Source organism: Eschrichtius robustus, chromosome 6 (assembly GCF_028021215.1).
Source record: "Eschrichtius robustus isolate mEscRob2 chromosome 6, mEscRob2.pri, whole genome shotgun sequence".
NCBI classification, from domain to species: Eukaryota; Metazoa; Chordata; class Mammalia; order Artiodactyla; family Eschrichtiidae; genus Eschrichtius; species Eschrichtius robustus.
The window spans coordinates 74438441-74453403 of NC_090829.1; the positions used below are offsets into that span (position 1 = coordinate 74438441).

A 14963-nucleotide genomic window follows, 5' to 3' on the forward strand; every position below is an offset into this window, starting at 1 on the left:
CTGTTTGTTTGTTCTTTAATTCTTCTAGGTCTTTGTTAATCATTTCTTGCATCTTCTCAATCTTTGCCTCCATTCTTATTCCGAGGTCCTGGATCATCTTCACTATCATTATTCTGAATTCTTTTTCTGGAAGGTTGCCTATCTCCACTTCATTTAGTTGTTTTTGTGGGGTTTTTTCTTGTTCCTTCATCTGGTACATAGCCCTCTGCCTTTTCATCTTGTCTATCTTTCTGTAACTGTGGTTTTTGGTCCACAGGCTGCAGGATTGTAGTTTTTCTTGCTTCTGTCTGCCCTCTGGTGGTTGAGGCTATCTAAGAGGCTTGATGGGAGGCTCTGGTGGTGGGTAGAGCTGACTGTTGCTGTGGCAGTCAGAGTTCAGTAAAACTTTAATCCACTTGACTGTTGATGGGTGGGGCTGGGTTCCCTCCCTGTTGGTTGTTTGGCCTGAGGCAACCCAACACTGGAGCCTACCTGGGCTCTTTGGTGGGGTTAATGGCAGACTCTGGGAGGACTCACGCCAAGGAGCACTTCCCAGAACCTCCGCTGCCAGAGTCCTTGTCCCCACAGTGAAACAGAGCCACCCCCCGCCTCTGCAGGAGACCCCCCAACACCAGCAGGTAGGTCTGGTTCAGTCTCCCCCAGGATCACTGCTCCTTCCCCTGGGTCCCGATGCGCACACTACTTTGTGTGTGCCCTCCAAGAGTGGGGTCTCTGTTTCCCCCAGTCCTGTCGAAGTCCTGCAATCAATTCCCACTAGGCTTCAAAGTCTGATTCTCTAGGAATTCCTCCTCCCATTGCCGGACCCCCAGGTTGGGAAGCCTGACGTGGGGCTCAGAACCTTCACTCCAGTGGGTGGACTTCTGTGGTATAAGTGTTCGCCAGTCTGTGAGTCACCCACCCAGCAGTTATGGGATTAGATTTTACTCTGATTGCGCCCCTCCTACCGTCTCACTGTGGCTTCTCCTCTGTCCTTGGACGTGGGGTATCCTCCTTGGTGAAGTCCAGGGTCTTCCTGTCAATGATTGTCCAGCAGCCAGTTGTGATTCTGGTGCTCTCGCAAGAGCTGTCTTCCTGTCTTGACACACCCACTTGGAGTGGAGCTTCCTTCTTGTTGAGTTAGGGAGGGGCAGAGCAGTTGTGGCTGCAGTGCCACAGATTCTCACTCTTTTTGCTGAGATTTAGTAAATTTGGTGTGGTGGGGGAAATATTTCTTCTTTTGCTGTGGGCTCTTAGGACAATTTTCAGGAACTTTATTCTACCAGTTTTTTTATACCTTTCTCCAGTTACGGTTGTTTTGTTGAAGAAAAAGGCTGCAGATCTCCTTACTCTACGATTCTGGAAGTTGATCCTCTTTACTTTGTTTTTCATGTAAATTTTATTGACATGTACATGCAAAAGTGTACAAATCATAAGTCTACAGTTCGGTGAATTTTCAGAGTGAACATGTCTATGTAACCAGTACTACATTCAAGACCCAGAACTTTGCCAGAACTCCTGAATCCTCTCTGTGGCCCTCTTGCAGAATCTCTTCACTCAGTATTCCTGTAACTGTTGATGTTATTCAGGCCTGTAACACCATGGATCATATTTGCCTGTTTCTGAACCTTTTTAAAAATGGAATCATGTACTCTTGTGTGGGGCTTCTTCAGCTCATGGTTAGATTGATGAGATACATGTGGTTACAGTTTATTTTCATTGCTTCATAGTACTGTGTTATATAAATATTAAATAGTGAAAGCAATGAAAAATTCTGTATCCTGTTAGGCTGTTACGAATAGTGTTACTGTGAACATTTTTATACTTGTATTTTGGTGAACATATGTCTACATTTCTGTTGGATATAGAGTGGGATTTGGGGGTCATAGAATGTGGATAAAGAGTTAAATCCTTTCCTGTGCTATATGAAAATCTGTCCTTTGATTAAATCTCTAGCTTTGTTTCCCCCAAAACAGAATGAGGGTAAGAATGTCAGTGATGTTACTAGGTAGCAAGCATTGGTTGTGGTAAAAATTATTTCTGATTGACAAATTACGTCTTTATTGGGAGGAATGATAATGCTGATTGGGATACTATGCTTTGTGCTTCTCTTGAGTGTAGTGACCATTGTAACTGGGCATGTGTCTTGTGGGGAACCTGTGCCTGTATTGTTGCCTCAAGAGATGTTGGCTTCTGTGGGGTAAGGGTTACTTGGCTTGCTTGCTTTCATGGTGTTAGATTGATGCCAAACGTGGCCTTATGGTCATTTTCTGAGTTTGAATGTTTAATAGAACCTAAGACTATCCCTTGGTGGGTGTTACAGGTAGGGTAAGGCTTAGGAGATACTGCCGAGCAGTTTTCCAAAATGGTTTTACCAATTTACGCTCCTACCGGTAGTGTACGGAGAGGTGTAGTTACACCTTGCCAACCCTTGGTTTTTGTTTTTGTTTTTGTTTCCCTCCCTCCCTTCTTTCTTTCCTTCCTTCCTTCCCTCCTTTCTTTCTAAAAGAAATTTTGGTAGTATGCTTATATTTTTTTCAGCATGTTATTATGAAAAAATTTTAATATAGAGAAAACTTGAAAGAATTCTATGGTGAACTCTCATATACCCATAAACAGATGTGACAGTTAACGTTTTGCTATACTTGTTGTCATATATCTTTTCATCTACCCATCCATTGATTTCGTATTTTTTTATTTCATTTTCCCTTAAATATACATATAAGTATATATATTTTTGTTTTGTTTTGTTTTTTGTTTTATTTAATATCTTTGTTGGAGTGTGATTGCTTTACAATGGTGTATTAGTTTCTGCTTTACAACAAAGTGAATCAGCTATACATATACATATATCCCCATATCTCTTCCCTCTTGCGTCTCCCTCCCACCCTCCCTATCCCACCCCTCTAGGTGGTCACAAAGCACCGAGCTGATCTCCCTATGCTATGTGGCTGCTTCCCACTAGCTAGCTATTTTACATTTGGTAGTGTATATATGTCCATGCCACTCTCTCACTTTGTCCCAGCTTACCATTCCCCCTCCCCGTGTTCTCAAGTCCATTCTCTATGTCTTTGTCTTTATTCCTGTCCTGCCCCTAGGTTCTTCAGAACTTTTTTTTTTTTTTTAGATTCCATATATATGTGTTAGCATACGGTATTTGTTTTTCTCTTTCTGACTTACTTCACTCTGTATGACAGACTCTAGGTCCATCCACCTCACTACAAATTAACTGAATTTCGTTTCTTTTTATGGCTGAGTAATATTCCATTGTATATATGTGCCACATCTTCACATATAAGTATACATATTATTAAAGATCAATATTAGCTTATAATTTTTTTCTTTCACTGTAAAATTTACATATAATTGAAATGTACAAATCTTAATTGTATCTTCACTGAGTGTTCACATAAGTATAACCCTTTGTAACACAAATCCCTATAAAAATGTAGAACATTACCATCACACCTGAAATTACCCTCATGTCCCTTCCAGTTAAGCCCTACCTCCACCCCACAAAAGTCAACAACTGTTTTTACTTTTTCCCACCATAGATGAGTTTTGTCTGCTCTAGAACTTCACATAAATGGAATCCTATTAGTTTCCTAGGGTTGCCATAACAAACTACCACAAATCAGGTGGCTTAAAATAACAGATTTTATTTGCTCACAATTCTGGAGGCTAGGAGTCCAGACACATGTTCTCTTGAAGGCTCTCGGAGAGAATCTGTTACATGCCTTTCTCTTAGTTTCTGAGTGTTGCTGACAGTGCTTGGTGTTCTTGGCTTGCAGCTGCATAACTCCAGCCTCTGCTTTCATAGTCACATGACATTCTCCCTATGTGTCTGTACAAAGTCATCCCTTCTCTGTGTCTCTGTTTCAAGGGCACCAATGATATTAGATTAAGGGCCCACCCTTCTGTAGTATGAACTCAATTATGTCTACAACAACCCTATTTCCAAATAAGATTACGTTCTTGGGTACAGGGGTTAGCACTTAAGCATATCTTTTGGGGGCACACAATGCAACCCATAACTGTAATCATACAGTGTGTATTCTTTTGTACAAGTTTCTTTTATGTAGTATAATGTTCCAGATTTATCCCTTTGTGGTTATTAGTAGTTTATTTCTTTTTAATTATTGTTCTACTATACTTTTTTTTTTTTTTAATCTTTCTTGTTTTTTTGGCTGTGCTGCACGGCTTGTGAGATTTTAGTTCCCCCACCAGGGATTGAACCCAGGCCCTCGGCAGTGAGAGTGCGGAGTCCTAACCACTGGACGGCCAGGGAATTCCCTTGTTCTCTGCAGCCACAATTTGCTCTCCTCTCTCCCTAACTCAACAAGAGGGAAGCTCCACTCCAAGTGGGTATGGCCAAGACAGGAAGACAGGGCTCCCTGTCTCCCTAGCTCCCAGTCAAGCATCCCTCCAGGAGGAGCAGAATACCAGCATTTCTTATCACTTCCAGCTCAGTGCTGCAGAGCTGAGTGGAGCTGATTGTGGGCTCCCTTCCTCCGTCCACTTCCCTTGTTGGTCGTTCTCCAGTTCATGGTCCCTCAGCTGTTTCCAGCTTTTGGCTATTTTGAATAAAGTTGCTGTGAAGATTCTTGTACAAGTTTATTTTTGTGGTCATATGTTTTCATTTTTCTTGGACAAATAATTAGGAGTGGAAGTGCTCTGTCATAGAGTAGGTATATGTTTGGTTGTAAAATAAACTGCCAGATCATTTTCCAAAGTGGTTGTATTATTTTCTAATCCCAGCAACAACATATACAAATCCTGGCTTCTGCGTTAGTTAGTTTGGGCTGCTGTAACAAAGTGTATGGAGTGGGTCACTTAAACAATACAATTTTATTTTTCACAGTTCTGGAGCTGGGAAGTCTAAGATGAAGGTGCTGGCCAATTTGGTTCCTGGTTTGGCCCTCTTTCTGATTATGTTCTCATATAGTGGAGAGCTAGCCAGCTCTCTGGCCTCTTATTAGGGTGCTAATCCCATTCATGGGATCTCTACCCTCGTGACCTAATTAGACCTCCCAAAGGCCCCATCTCCAAATACCATCACATTGAATTAGGATTTCTATGTGAATTTCGAGGGGACACCTTTGGTTCACTTACAGTGTCCTCACCAACATTTGCTATTATCTATCTTTTTAATTTTAATCCTTCTGATGGATTTGAGTAGTATCTCACTGTAGTTGTAATTTGCATGTCCCAGGTAACTAATGCTATTGAATCTTTTTTCATTTTTTATTGGCCAGCCACTTGTATATCTTCCATTGTGAAGTGCCTGCTTGAATCTTTTGCCCCTTGAGTTCTTTATCTTTGTATTATAGAGTGTAGGAGTTCAGTAGTGATATGTATCAGTACTTTGCCAGATGTGTTTTGTGAATATTTTCTGTGGTCTGTGGTTTGCATATTCATTTTCTTTCTTTCTTTTTTTTAAAATAAATTTATTTATTTATTTATTTATTTATTGTTGTGTTGGATCTTCGTTGCTGCACGCGGGCTTTCTCTCATTGCAGCGAGTGGGGGCTACTCTTTGTTGTGGTGCACAGGCTTCTCATTGCGGTGGCTTCTCTTGTGGTGGAGCACAGGCTCTAGGCGTGCGGGCTCAGTAGTTGTGGCTTATGGGCTCTAGAGTGCGGGCTTCAGTAGTTGTGACACACGGGCTTCATTGCTCCGTGGCATGTAGGATCTTCCCGGACCAGAGCTTGAACCCATGTCCCCTGCATTGGCAGGCGGATTCTTAACCACTGCACCACCAGGGAAGTCCTTAATGGTGTCTTTTCATGAGCTGTAATTTTTAATTTTCATGAAGTCTAATTCATAAACTTTTCCTTTTATGGCTATTACTTTCTGTGTCCTATCTAAGAAAACTCTAGGAATATGAAAATATTCCCCTTTTTTTCACGTAAAAACTTTACAGTTTTAGCTTTTATGTTTAGGCTTATAGTCCATTTCAAATTAATTTTTGAATAGTGGATGAGATAGAGGTTAATTTTTTCCTTATGAATATTAGTTATTCCTTTATCACTTGTAAAAGCTTTTCTTGTAAGTGGGTGTATATTCCACTGACTTTTTTTTTTTTTAGAGTGTTCGTTTCTTTTTCTTTTTCTTTCTTTACTTATTTTTATTTTTGGCTGTGTTGGGTCTTTCGTTTCTGTGCGAGGGCTTTCTCTAGTTGCGGCGAGTGGGGGCCACTCTTCATCGCGGTGCACGGGCCTCTCACTATCGTGGCCTCTCTTGTTGCGGAGCACAGGCTCCAGACGCGCAGGCTCAGTAATTGTGGCTCACGGGCCTAGTTGCTCCGCGGCACGTGGGATCTTCCCAGACCAGGGCTCGAACACGTGTCCCCTGCATTGGCAGGCAGATTCTCAACCACTGCGCCACCAGGGAAGCCCCCACTGACTTTTTAAAAAATATTTATTTTGTTTATTTATTTGGCTGCACTGGGTCTTAGTTGGGGCATGTGGGATCTTCGTTGTGGCGTGTGGGATCTAGTTCCCTGACTGGGGATTGAACCTGGGCCCCCTGCATTGGGAGCGTGGAGTCTTAACCACCGGGAAGTCCCACCATTGATTGATTTGTTGATTCTAATGTTTAAATCACAGTGTCTTCATTACTGTAGCTTTATGGTAATGAGATGGCCTGGGCCGTGAGACCCTTTACTGGAGTGCTTGTGCCTGGACAAACATCTCCTCAACCAACAGAATACAAAAAAAACTATAAGGGACTAAAAATAATAACTACATGCATGAGCAGTTGGGGCAAATTATGAACAATGAGACACAAAAAGGCCAAAACCCAACTGCCACTTTTGAGGTGCCAGGAGCAATAGCAATAGCATGATCCCTGCACACAGCACCACCAAGGGGGTGGGCAGACCACCTAAGCCACCCCTCTGGCCCAACCCACCAATCCACTCCTACCCTCACCCCATCTAAGGACCCAGCTTGGCCCCTTGGGGAGCGAACAGGGGCACCTGTTACTTGTTCTCGCTCCCTTGTGCTGTAGCACAACTCCCAATAAACGCTTGCCTGAACTTCTCATCTGGCCTCTTACCACTTTCTGTTGATTAAAGAGTCCAAGAACCTAGGTCAGTAACAGTAAGTCCTGAAGGCACACAGTGATAGTTCTCCAACTTCATTATTCTTTTTCATGTTTGCTTTGAGTATTCTAGGTCCTTTCTATTTCCATGTAAATTTAAAAATCAACCTGTCAATTTCTACTGAAAGCCTAGTGGGAGTTTGATTGGGGTTGCGTTGAATCTGTAGGTCAATTTGGGGAGAATTGACATCTTAACAATATAGAGCCCTTGTACCCATGAAAATAGTATATTTCTCTACTTATTTAGATCTTTATTCCTCTCAGTAGTGTTTTGTAGTTTTTCAGTGAGGATGTATTACACATTGTTACATGTAACATAACAAAAAGATATATTTAAGTTCTAACCCCTAATACTTCTGAATGTGACCTTATTTGGAAATCAGGTCTTCACAGAGGTAATCAAGTTAAGGTCATTAGGGTGGGCCGGAATCTATTATGACTGGTCTCTTCATAAAAAGGGGAAATTTGGACACACACACACACACACACAGAAGGAAGATGATGTGAAGACACACAGTGAGAATGCTATTTGAAGACAGAGGGTTGGAGTGATGCATCTGTAAGCCAAGGAACACCAGAGATTGCTGGCAAACCACTAGAAGCTAGAAAAAGTCAAAGAATAATTCCTACAGGTTTCAGAGGGAGATTGGTACTACAGAGCAACTTTAATTTAATTGTGAGTAGAAGCTGTTTCCTTGATGATGCAAGCGGAGTCAAATTGAGGGATGGAAGAATAATTTTATACAACAGCCTAATTGTTCAAGTTAGGTTTTATTATTTGTTTTTATTTTTGGTCCAGTATTGGACATTTAGTTCTTTAATTAACTTGGATTTTTCTTTCAGAGTAAAATAAAAAGTATGGGGATAAATTTCCTTTAGTGAATCTTGTCTTCTTAAGAAGAATACTCACCGTAAGAAAGCAATATTAAGTACAGTGGGAACATTTAATTTCAGTAGTTTACGAGAGAAATTTTAGAGCTAACTAACACAAATGAGTGTTGTGAGGTACTTTCAACAGATGGCACTTATTGACTGTCATAGTCGCTTCTAGTCTGTAAAACAGATTTTTTTAAATTTGTCATACTCTTAGAAATTGTTTAAGAAACAGCAAATAATTGCTGCATTTAGATTATTGGAAGCATATTAAGGCAATTTAAATTTGTTGTGTTTTTGGTTGAAAAAGTTACTGATCTTAGTTTCGATTTACCTGTGTACAAATCAGTAAACATTAAAAATATCAGTAAAGCAATTATACTCCAATAAAGATGTTTAAAAAAAAAAATCTCAGTAGTTCGATTAAAACAAAATTTTTTTTTTTTTTTGCCCCACCGTGTGGCTTGTGGGGTCTTAGTTCCCCGACCAGGGATCAAACCCGCACCCCCTGCAGTGGAAGCATGGTGTCTTAAGCACTGGACTGCCAGGGAAGTCCCCCAATTTTTTTTTAAATTACACTGCTCTGCTTGCTATAGAGTGAGTAGTTAAGTATCTTCTGTAAATTGCTTGTTCCTTTCATTTGCCCATTACTGAAGTGTGTTTTTCTTAATCTGTAGAAGTTCTTGTTATATTCTGCATGTTAATTGTCTATTGATTTATGTATTTGCAAATAACTTCTCCCAGTTTGTTGTTGTTAACTTTGTGATGTTTGTCATCATATAAAAGTTTTGTTTGGGTATTTCTTCTGTTATTCAGGAAATCTACCCTATCTTAAAATTTTGAATTTATCATTTATATTTTCTTCAGTCATTTTTAGTTTCCATTAAATTTTTTTAAATTCACCTGCAATCTGAGTGTTGTATAAGCTGTCTTAACTTTTTTTTCCCCCAGGAATTGAAAGTTCCTGGGGAACCCACACTGCTTGGTGAATGATACATCCTCATTGTATACTGTTTAGCTAATCAAACAACAGTCTGCTTGTTTTCCAGAGCTGTTTGGGGGATTTTCATTTTTTTAAACTGTTTCTTGATGGCTGTGTTTGTACCACGCCTTCTTCATTTAATTCTACTTAATTATGTGTTTTCATATCTAATACAGTAAATCTCTCTTCATTGTTCTTTTTCTAAATTATCTTAGCTATTTTTTATTGTGTCTAATGTGTAAAGTGATTTACTTTTTTCTTTTTTTTTGCGTGGCTTCTGGGATCTCAGTTCCCCTACCAGGGATTGAACCCAGGCCATGGCAGTGAAAGCACCAGATCCTAACCACGAGACCACCGGGGAACTCTCAAAGTGATTTACTTTTTTTTCATAAATTTATTTAGTTTATTTATTTATTTTTGGCTGCACTGGGTCTTTGTCGCTGCGTGCGGGCTTTCTCTAGTTGCGGCGAGCGGGGGCTACTCTTCATTGCGGTGCGTGGGCTTCTCACTGCAGTGGCTTCTCTTGTTGCGGAGCACTGGCTCTAGGCGCGTGGGCTTCAGTAGTTGTGGCACGTGGGCTCAGTAGTTGTGGCTCACGGGCTCTAGAGCACAGGCTCAGTAGTTGTGGTGCACGGGCTTAGTTGCTCTGCGGCATGTGGGATCTTCCCGGACCAGGGCTCGAACACGTGTCCCCTGCATTGGCAGGCGGATTCTTAACCACTGCGCCACCACGGAAGCCCCGTGATTTACTTTTTATCAAGTTTTGTTTATTGTGGTAAAAATATACATAACATAAAATTTACCATTTTAACCATTTTTTTTTTTTTGGCTGCGTTCGGTCTTTGTTGCTGTGCGCAGGCTTTCTCTAGTTGTGGTGAGCGGGGGCTACTCTTCGTTACAGTGCAAAGGCTTCTCATTGCAGTGGCTTCTGTTACGGAGCATGGGCTCTAGGTGTGCGGGCTTCAGTAGTTGCAGCATGCGGGTTCAGTAGTTGCAGCATGCAGGCCCTAGAGCGTGCAGGCTTCAGTAGTTGTGGTTCACGGGCTCTAGAGCGCTGGCTCAGTAGTTGTGGCGCAGGGGCTTAGTTGCTCCACAGCATGTGGGATCTTCCCAGACCAGGGCTCGAACCCGTGTCCCCTGCATTGGCAGGTGGATTCTTAACCACTGCACCACCAGGGAAATCCCCATTATAACCATTTTTAAGTGTACAGTTCAGTGACATTAAGAACATCATATTGCTGTGCAGCCATCACCACCATCCATCTGCAGAACTTTTTCATCTTACACAATTGAAACTGTACCCATTAAACAATATCTCCTCAATTCCCCCTCCTCTAACTAACCCCTGGCAACCATCATTCCACTTTCTGTCAAACTTGACTACTCTGGGTACCTCATATAAGTAGAGGACAAAGTAGGTATTTGTGCTTTTGTGTCTGGCTTCTTTCACTTAGCATGGTGTCTTCAGGGTTCATCCGTGTTGTAGCATGTGTCAGAATTTCATTCTTTTATACAGCTGAATAATATTCTATTGTATGTATTTACCACATTTTATTTATCCATTCATGTTGATGGACACTTGAGTTACTTCCACCATTTGGCTGTTGTGAATAATGCTGGCTATGACATGGTGTATAAGTATCTGTTTGATACCCTACTTTCAGATCTTTTGTATATGTATCTAAAAGTGGAAGTGCTGGATCACACGGTATTTCTATGTTTAGTTTTTTGAGCAACCGCCATACTGTTTTCCATAGCAGCTATACCATTTTACACTTCCACTGACAGTGCACAAGGATTCCAATTTCATCTCCTTGCCAATGCTTGTTATTTTGTTTGTTTTATAGTAGCCACTCTAATGGGTACAAAGTGTATTTCTTTGTGGTTTTGATTTGCATTTCCCTGACGACTAGTGATGTTGAGCGTCTTTTCATGTGCTTGTGGGCCATTTGTATATAACTTTTTTGAGAAATATGTGTTTGCTATTATTGTAGGATTACTTTTTAAAACTTCCTTTACTGTTATGTTAATGGCTTCTAGAGGAAGAGCTAAGTATATGTGTTCATGTGCCATTTTGAACCAGAAGACCCCTGGCCTCTCTCTCTTTTTTTTTTTTTTTAATACTTATTTATTTATTTTATTTTATTTATTTATTTATTTTTATTTTTTTTGGCTGAGGCAGGTGTTAGTTGTGGCATGCGGGATCTTTAGTTGTGGCATGCAAACTCTTAGTTGCAGCATGTGGACTATTTCCCTGACCAGGGATCAAACCTGGGCCGCCTGCATTGGGAGCGCAGATTCTTGGCCACTGCACCACCAGGGAAGTCCCTGGCCTTGTTTTTTTTTTTTTTGTATTTGGTTCATTCCAGGGAACATAGATTCCTTTCTTTTCTTTTCTTTTAATTTTATTTATTTATTTTTTGGCTGCATTGGGTCTTCATTGCTGTGCACAGGCTTTCTCTAGTTGCGGCGAGTGGGGGCTGCTCTTTGTTGCAGTGCGCAGGCTTCTCATTGCGGTGGCTTCTCTTGTTGCAGAGCACGGACTCTAGGTGCGCGGGCTTCAGTAGTTGTGACGCATGGGCTCAGTTGCTCCACGGCATGTGGGATCTTCCCAGACCAGGGATCGAACCCGTGTACCCTGCATTGGCAGGCAGATTCTTAACCACTGCACTACTAGGGAAGTCCTGGCCTTTCTTTTAAAATGGAATTCCATTAAAAAATATTGCTATAGCTGTTAATAATTGTATGTTTATTTTAATTTTGCATTTTTATATTAATATAGGTTTAGTGGAAGATCAAAGCTAGCCGTAGAATTCGGTGTTGCCTATAATATAATTTTCTTTCTTGATCTGAAACAGTTGATGACTATCAGCCAGTTCGCCTATTAAGTAAACCTGGGGAATTAAGAAGAGAATATGAAGAGGAGATAAGCAAGGTAAGTACTAAATAGTTGCTCTTTTTTGGAAAACTTTTCTGCTGTGTTTACATACAGTTTTATGTGCTTATATAAATAAATAGTATATATTGAAATGTGAATAACTTTAATGTGCTTTATAAAGCCTCCATTTTTTACATGTGTTCAAAATAGTTTAAAACTAGCTTTAGTTTATTTATACATGCTTTTCTTATGTGATAGTGATCTGTAAGCATTTAAGTATGAAGGAAATTTTTTTAATTTCTGTGAAGCTTTGAGCGTAAAGGATGGGAAAAAGGTGGTAGATTATGTGTGTCTTAAGTCCATTTAGGCTGCTATAACAAAAACACCATAGACTGAGTGACTTAAACAACAAACATTTGTTCTCACAGTTCTGGATCTGGGAAGTGCAAGATTAAGGCACTGAGAGATCTGGTATTGGGCAAGGGCCTGCTTCCTGGCTTGTAGACAGCTGCCTTCTCACTGTATTCTCACATGGCAGAGAGAGGAGGGGAGAGACAGATCATCTCTCTTGTGTGTCTTCTTTTAAGGGTACTAATCCCTTTCATGAGGACTCCACCCTCATGACCCAATTACCTCCCAAACGCCCCACCGCCAAATATCATCACATTGGGAGTTAGGGCTTCAACATATGAATTTTGGGGGACACAAACAATGCATTTAGGTGAGGAAAGCATAAAGGGCTAATTGTGAAGTACCTAAATATGAAAAGAGGGAGTGGTGCTTACGGCCTTTGAACTTCACTAGCACTAGGAAAGCCCTAGTACTCCCTCTACCCTGATTAATGTAGAGCAGTGTTGTCCAATAGAAATATGGTGTGGGTTCATATATAATTTGAAGTTTTCTATTAGCCACATTTTTTAAAGATTTTTTTTAAAACAACAGATGAGGGGCTTCTCTGGTGGCACAGTGGTTAAGAATCCGCCTGCCAAAGCAGGGGACATGGGTTCGAGCCCTGGTCCGGGAAGATCCCACATGCCGCAGAGCAACTAAGCCCATGTGCCACAACTGCTGAGCCTGTGCTCTAGAGCCCACGAGCCACAACTGCTGGGCCCATGTGCCGCAACTACTGAAACCCGCACACCCTAGAGCTCGTGCTCCAGAACAAGAGAAGCCACCACAATGAGAAGCCTGTGCACTGCAACGAAGAGTAGCCCCCCGCTTGCCGCAACTAGAGAAGGCCTGCGTGCAGCAACAAAGACCCAACGCAGCCAAAAATAAATAAATAAATAAATAAATGTTTTTTAAAAGTATTAAAAACAGATGAAGTTAATTTTTATGTATATTTTATTTAATCCAGTATATCTAAAATATTTTATTATGTAATCAGTATAGAAAGTATTGACTATTTTTTTTTATTTAGTGTGGAATTGTGTATTTTGTACTTACAATACATCTCAATTTGGACTAGTCACATTTCAACTACTCAGTAGCCACATGTAGCTAGTGGCTACTGTATTGGACCCTGAGAGCTCTAGAAGAACTAGTAAATAATTATGATAGTTAATTGTCAGCATATTGTCTAAACGATGTTCTTAAGTAAGGGTTTTATTTATTTATTTTTTGGCTGCGTTGGGTCTTCTTTGCTGTGCACAGGCTTTCTCTAGTTGCGGTGAGTGGGAGCTACTCTTCCTTGCAGTGCGCAGGCTTCTCTTGTGGTGGAGCACGGGCTCTAGGGGCGCAGGCTTCAGTAGTTGCAGTGCTCGGGCTCTAGGGCATGCGGGCTCTAGAGCGCAGGCTCTGTAGTTGTGGCACACGGGCTTAGTTGCTCTGTGGCATGTGGGATCTTCCCAGACCAGGGATTGAACCTGTGTCCCCTGCATTGGCAGGCGGATTCCTAACCGTTGCACCACCAGGGAAGTTCCTTAAGTAAAGAGTAATTTAATCTTTACAACAATATAGTGAGAACAGGTTTTTTCAGGATGCTTTTGAGTACAGGTGACAGAAAATTGTAATTTACTGGAATTCCAGAGGTTAGTAGGGGCTTCAGGGTCGGTTTCATCCAGAGCTCTAGTTCCATTTCTTCGCTAACTTCTGTCAGCTGGCTTTATCCTCAGGCTAATAACAAGGTAGCTGCACATTTCTGAACCTCAGGTGCATATACAACAGTATGCAGAGGAAGAACCAGCTGTCTCTTCCAGTGGCTTTCCTTTAAGAGCAAGAAAACTTAAGTTCCTTAACAAACCTTTAGTCATGTCACCTTCACTTGAAGTGGATCAAGGACTTATTCTTGAGTCAAATCCTTTAGATGTCTAAAGTAGTTGTTACATTATTTCTTTCAGGAAGCGTAGTTCAGATGCCCACAAGCATGGCCTTAGGTCCTAGATGCTGAGTTTGAGTCTCCCCCCTGCCAGTTACTGAGCTAAGAAAAGAAAGTTAGATCACTTTCTGATCTAGGAAAGCTTTTCCGTGTCTTTCCTCATCTGTAAATCATATAATGACCATTGTGGTTGTTTCTTCAGCAGCTATTCCACCCCTGCCCACCGTGTTTGGGGATTCATCCCAACTTCAGGGAAGGACACTGTTTGGTTTAAGTCAGTTTTTATCATTCCATTCCCTTGCTAGGGTTTAATTCAGAAACCTATGCCAAAGTTAGTCAGAACATGGCCTTCTGTTAACTGAGGAAAAGTATCACCTAGAAGGACTTCCAAAAATGTGTGACAGTGTAATGGAAAATGTGCTAAGGACTGAAATGTGGAGGGATGAGGCTTTGATCAAGGTTTCATTGGACTGACTGGGGAAGGCTTCCTGAAGGAGACTTCCTGAACTATTCTACAGGAATTTGCCTCTCCAGATTTGTACTTCATTTGAGAAATTTTAATTCCTGCCAATTTGTTCTTTTTTTTTACTTTTTCTATTCTTATTAAGAACTATTGGGACTTCCCGGGTGGTTCAGTGGGAAAGAATCCACCTGCCAATGCAGGGGACACGGGTTCGATCCCTAGTCTGGGAAGATCCTACATCCTGTGGAACAGCTAAGCCCGTGCACCACAACTACTGAGCCCGCACGCCTAGAACTCATGCTCTGCAACAGGAGAAGCCTGTGCACCATGACAAAGAGTAGCCCCCCCTCGCCACAACTAGAGAAAGCCC

General features: G+C 41.3%; 1 protein-coding gene across 3 annotated transcripts in view; it reads left to right on the forward strand.

The window, feature by feature from the left end:
* RNF168 (ring finger protein 168) overlaps positions 1–14963 on the forward strand; it is a 52244-nt gene that overhangs the window by 19245 nt on the left and 18036 nt on the right. For all 3 annotated transcript variants that reach the window (XM_068546515.1, XM_068546513.1, XM_068546514.1), the window contains exon 3: positions 11794–11870. In XM_068546515.1, the coding sequence (XP_068402616.1) occupies positions 11794–11870 (77 nt within the window). The remainder of the gene's footprint in view (positions 1–11793; positions 11871–14963) is intronic.